The 5,000-nt window shown below is 35.0% G+C and overlaps 1 protein-coding gene across 2 annotated transcripts in view; it reads right to left on the bottom strand.

Moving 5' to 3' along the window:
- Positions 1-1,353: 1,353 nt before the first annotated feature.
- Positions 1,354-5,000, bottom strand: part of LOC125048414 (synaptobrevin homolog YKT6-like) — an 8,630-nt gene continuing 4,983 nt past the window's right edge. For both annotated transcript variants that reach the window (XM_047647101.1, XM_047647100.1), the window contains exons 4-5: positions 3,957-4,127; positions 1,354-1,887 (exon numbers count right to left, since the gene is read on the bottom strand). In XM_047647101.1, the coding sequence (XP_047503057.1) occupies positions 1,750-1,887; positions 3,957-4,127 (309 nt within the window). In that variant the 3' untranslated portion in view covers positions 1,354-1,749. The remainder of the gene's footprint in view (positions 1,888-3,956; positions 4,128-5,000) is intronic.

A 5,000-nucleotide genomic window follows, 5' to 3' on the forward strand; every position in this document is an offset into this window, starting at 1 on the left:
ACATTTCTACACTTGTCATATACTACTTTCACGAATAACATGTAGCATGTAATCAGCATGACTTCCCATTCTACCGGTCTTCTTCAAAACCAGAATGTATAATTCATTGCTGCATGGTTTCCTAAACTAGGATTTAAGGAGATTGTATATAAAATCATAATCTGACAAGCGAGTAGTAAAAACACGAGGAACTCATCGTATTCAAAATATCTTAAAAATTAAGTCTAGAATAAAAAAGAACCAAGAAAGTTTAGAAAATAAGCACAGAGCACAGTTATAGTTTATTTTTTTATTAACTTTATGTATCATGACTATCAGAACATTTCATACATAATCCTGAGCAAAAGAGCATATATCTGTGTTAGGACTTAAATAAAAATAACCTTAACGTATATGAAATTCCTGCACAAAAAAAAAAAAAAAGATAATAATGATAATGATGATAATAATAATTGCCTTTTTTATAAAATAAACAAAAACAAAAAAGTCTTACGTCCATATGGTTATGATATATAAAAAAAATAAATAAATAAATAAATAGAGAAAAATCAATGAAAAAAAAAATTGCACAGGATAAATTGCATCTCCATTTTTAATCTTGTAATGATTTCCCTTCAACAAAGACAAATCTTACATTCATATATAACGAAGTTTAACTAAACTTCATTATTTTTGGTTTAAAATGGAATTCAACTTCCATTTCTCCCCATATCTTACTTAATTAAGCATAAAAGAATACTTACATACAATATCCAAAATAAAAAAAACTATATGAATGATAGAAATAATAAACAGAAAAATGATCAAATACGCTATTACACAGTAATGAACACATGTGACCACATGCATACAGATATATATCTATCCAACCATCCATCAAACATCTACACAAATGCACACACAAATGTGTATTTGTCCCTCTGTGTGTGTGTGTGTGTGTGTGTGTGTGTGTGTGTGTGTGTGTGTGTGTGCGTGTGTGCGTGTGTGCGTGTGTGCGTGTGTGCGTGTGTGTGTGTGTGTGTGTGTGCGTGTGTGCGTGTGTGCGTGTGTGCGCGTGTGTGCGCGTGTGTGCGTGTGTGTGCGTGTGTGTGCGTGTGTGCGTGTGTGCGTGTGAGCGTGTGTGTGCGCGTGTGTGCGTGTGTGTGCATGTGTGTGTGTGTGCGTGTGTGCATGTGTGTGTGTGCATATGTGTGTGTGAATATGCGCATGTGCATCACATGTATGTGTGATTGTGTGCACCTTTGTGTTATGTGTACATGCAAATGCATGTGCTCAGACATGTATATATGTATGTGTGCGTGTGCGTGTGCGTGTGCGTGTGCGTGTGCGTGTGCGTGTGCGTGTGCGTGTGCGTGTGCCTGTGCATGGAAGTGTCCTTTTATGTAAGTATGCATATTAGTATGAGCATAAATGTGTGTTAGTATTTGTGTACTTGTATGTGCATGTGTGATATGTGAATTCTGTCTTTCCCAAAAATACTGTTTGGATAAACATTTCTTTTCCTTTTATAGGTTGACATTCAAGATCTTCAGCATTGCACCACTACCTCTGAACAGTCTATAAAAATTCCTGTTAGCAATTTGAGACACTCTGGACATCAAACTCTGCCTTCAGCTCTAAGCTAGACAGATGTACAGACACAGACGCAGACAGACACATGCACACAGGATGGTAACTGGTCAATGGCCTCTGCAGTGAGTGCAACTCTTGGACCTGCACTGTCCACATGGCTCCTGCTGCAGCAACCCGTTATCCAAAACTACAACAAGAGTTGGTTTTCCGGGCTGTCTTGTAGAAGGTTTTCGACTGCAGGCTGAGCATCTCTGATTTGCTGACCAAGTCATCCAGCTTCTCCCCTCGCTCCAGCACAGCCTCAATGGTGTTGTGCTGCAGAAATGGGTGTGTTTTTGATTTATAATGATGATGGTTTGGTTGCATTTTCAAAAATTATGCTATGAATATCGAAAACATAAAAATTCAGTTTAATATTTCTTTAACTGAAACTTAATTGATCCAAAGCTGGCAGGAATATATAAAGTTCACAGTAGTGTTGCTTTATTCCATGTTTACACAAATGATGGCTCCACAAGTGCAAAACAAATAAGGAGTCAATTAGTAGACCTACATGACTTCCCTTTCCTTGAGTTTTCAGGAAAATGTTGCTTTTCTGTTATTATTATTATTGAAGACATCATTTCTACTTGTAAATACAATTCATTATGAGTTTTATGATTGTAACAGCACTAGTTCTCAAACTACAGCTAAACCACCATTTTCTATGGTTTTATGGAAAAATAGCATTTGACATCTTCAGAATCAAAGACAATGTGGAAAAAATATTGTTGCCCCTCCTAATTATTGGATTGGGCAGACCTTGAAATCAATTAGGAAAATACTTTCAGATTGGACTATGCTGAAAACATCAAAATATATATCAATGTAATGAAAAGGCTTCATTTTTATTGTCTCCTAAGATGTGAAATGTGAGAGGCAAAGTAGGTCACTAGATCGTTCAAAAATTTTAATATAACTAGTTAAGACAATACTTGAGATATAAAATCTAAAGTATTACTAAAAATAAAAGTACTACTAAAAAATAGGAACTAAAATTTTATAGTTACAGCCTCATTTTAGTTGTTCTCATATTTGATTATAAATGTTCTAGGCCATGACTTTATTCACTCTTAACAGAACTCCAAGGGATGTAACAGCCAAAGCATTTACCAAATCCATTTGAGATCTGGGCTGTAAATAGTTCCAAGTTATGTAAACTGATGACAACACTTTACTTTACTAAATTGTCCACACAGGTAATATCACCATGGTATATCAATATATCTACCCTGTAACCCAATTATTCCTACATACTTCTCAAGTACTTTCATTGTTAGGAATTCCAAGAAAAGACATTCATTCACTCCAATAAGCTCAACCTTCTTCCAAATTTCCAAGTAAATCTCACAAACTTTAGCTTCACAGAATATCTATTTTTGCACAAACCCTTTTGAGAAAGAGCCATTGAAGTTTCTTGTATGTAGAGCAAATGGCAGAAATAAAGAGTAGCATCCCTTGACTCAGCAATTAGTTAAGTAGACTCTATTAACTAATCACCATCTTCCTTCTCTCCACATCTTACTAACTGTGAGCTACGTAGATTTCAAGCAAAAGACATTAGATTTTAAAGTGAAGTATGCTTGAGAAGGAACTGGAAGGAATTACAAGAGGTTGCACTTGTTACAAGGAAATTGTTGCCTTCCACAACCATTCCTAAGATTACTTTGAGCATTTAATATATAGTTTCATATTGTTATAGGTCTAAAGAAGATTTCTGACTGGGTTTAACATTACAATCATTTTAGCCCATAGGAGCCAAGTATCACTATAATGATGTTAGGTGGCATTTATTTCTACCAAGAAACACTGAGCCCATATGCTGGGTGGCAAGTATCCATGCCACTGTGGTTGTGCCCACTTTTGCATCACTAAACACTCTTTCACTTTTGCATATCAAATCTGCAATCATTGAATAGACAAATTTTCAATATAGGTTTTAATTTCTTTTACTGAAAAATCACATTAGGCATAATTAAAATTACAAACAGCTGTGAAAACATATTAACCATACTTCTAATTTTTTTCTGAAGCATTTAAACGCATGTGGAAATTGTGATATAGCTTGGTTTGGTGACACAGACCCATTGTCAAGTTATTTAACCTGTTTAGTTGAATTTTAAATCATCACTTAAATAACAGAACTATAAAGATGATCCTCATTAGCCAGTTAACTACAGTTGTGAAGAATCCCAAGGTATCCCTATGAAAAATAAATAAAACACTGCATTTATAAGAACTAAATATCAGGAGACGGAATATATAATAATAACTCCCAAAGAAAGAAAGAAAGTCTAAAATTACATAGAAATATACACAGAAAGACCCTATACTCATGCACTTACCAGAATGATCTTAGTTTCCTCGACTTCCTCCTGTACGCGAGTGAGTGCATCGGCCTCCCTTGGGTTTTGCCAGCGAGTGAGGGTAGCTGGCAGCTCTGTATAGGGAATTGCCGATTCTTCTGTGCTAGGCCATAGGTGGGCAGGAACTTTAGCAGCAAAATCATCTAGCACCTGCAAGACACAAAGAATGATTAAGTGGAGATGGAGAGGGGGTAGAGGATAAAAAGATATATGTCGAATGTAAATATATATGTATGTATGCATGTATGTATGTGCCTTTAAACAAAATGATAACAAGGAAGAACAGGAAAACATAATTATATAGAAGGGTTTTTTACTAGTGTATGTTATAATAAGCCCTGAAGATTCAATTTAGCAAAATAACCTTCAGTATTGTTGTCTTCCTACTTTTCCCTTTAATGTCTTCTTTACAGCTTGAATAGCATGAATCCTCCACTTGGGTATATGAATGCATGTACAGATATATATATACAAGTATCTATTTGCACACATACACACATACATACACAAAGACAGAAAGACACTCATGGACACACTCACACTGTATAACTACATCATTAAAATGCTTTTGAATAATGAAGTAGCATACAATGACAGATATTCCGAACCAATTTCATAAATGCACTTAATTGTCCACAACGAAATATGTAATGCACCTCTGCTAGATTATCAGTCCATTGATGCATTGATCACGTAATACTTACTTTAGTTTTGTTTTCCGAATTATGCTTACCCTAGACGGTTTGTAAGTGCACAGTCACCTCTTCTTAATTTTTCTTTTTTTCTTTTTTCTTTTTTTCCTTTTTTTTGGGTGGGGATCTCTAATACTATTGATATCGATGCTGATGTTATCATTGTTGAATTCATGGTCATTATAACATCATTAACAAATCTAATAGCAATGAAAAAGAAAAAAGAAAATATTTCCAAAAATCAATGAAAAGGGTGTGACAGGTATAACTTGTAATTGACGCCTTGTAGAAGTATTACTGAAGCCATCAATGTGAAGACACAATTAATTAC

The sequence above is a fragment of the Penaeus chinensis genome, chromosome 43 (assembly GCF_019202785.1).
Source record: "Penaeus chinensis breed Huanghai No. 1 chromosome 43, ASM1920278v2, whole genome shotgun sequence".
Lineage (NCBI taxonomy): Eukaryota > Metazoa > Arthropoda > Malacostraca > Decapoda > Penaeidae > Penaeus > Penaeus chinensis.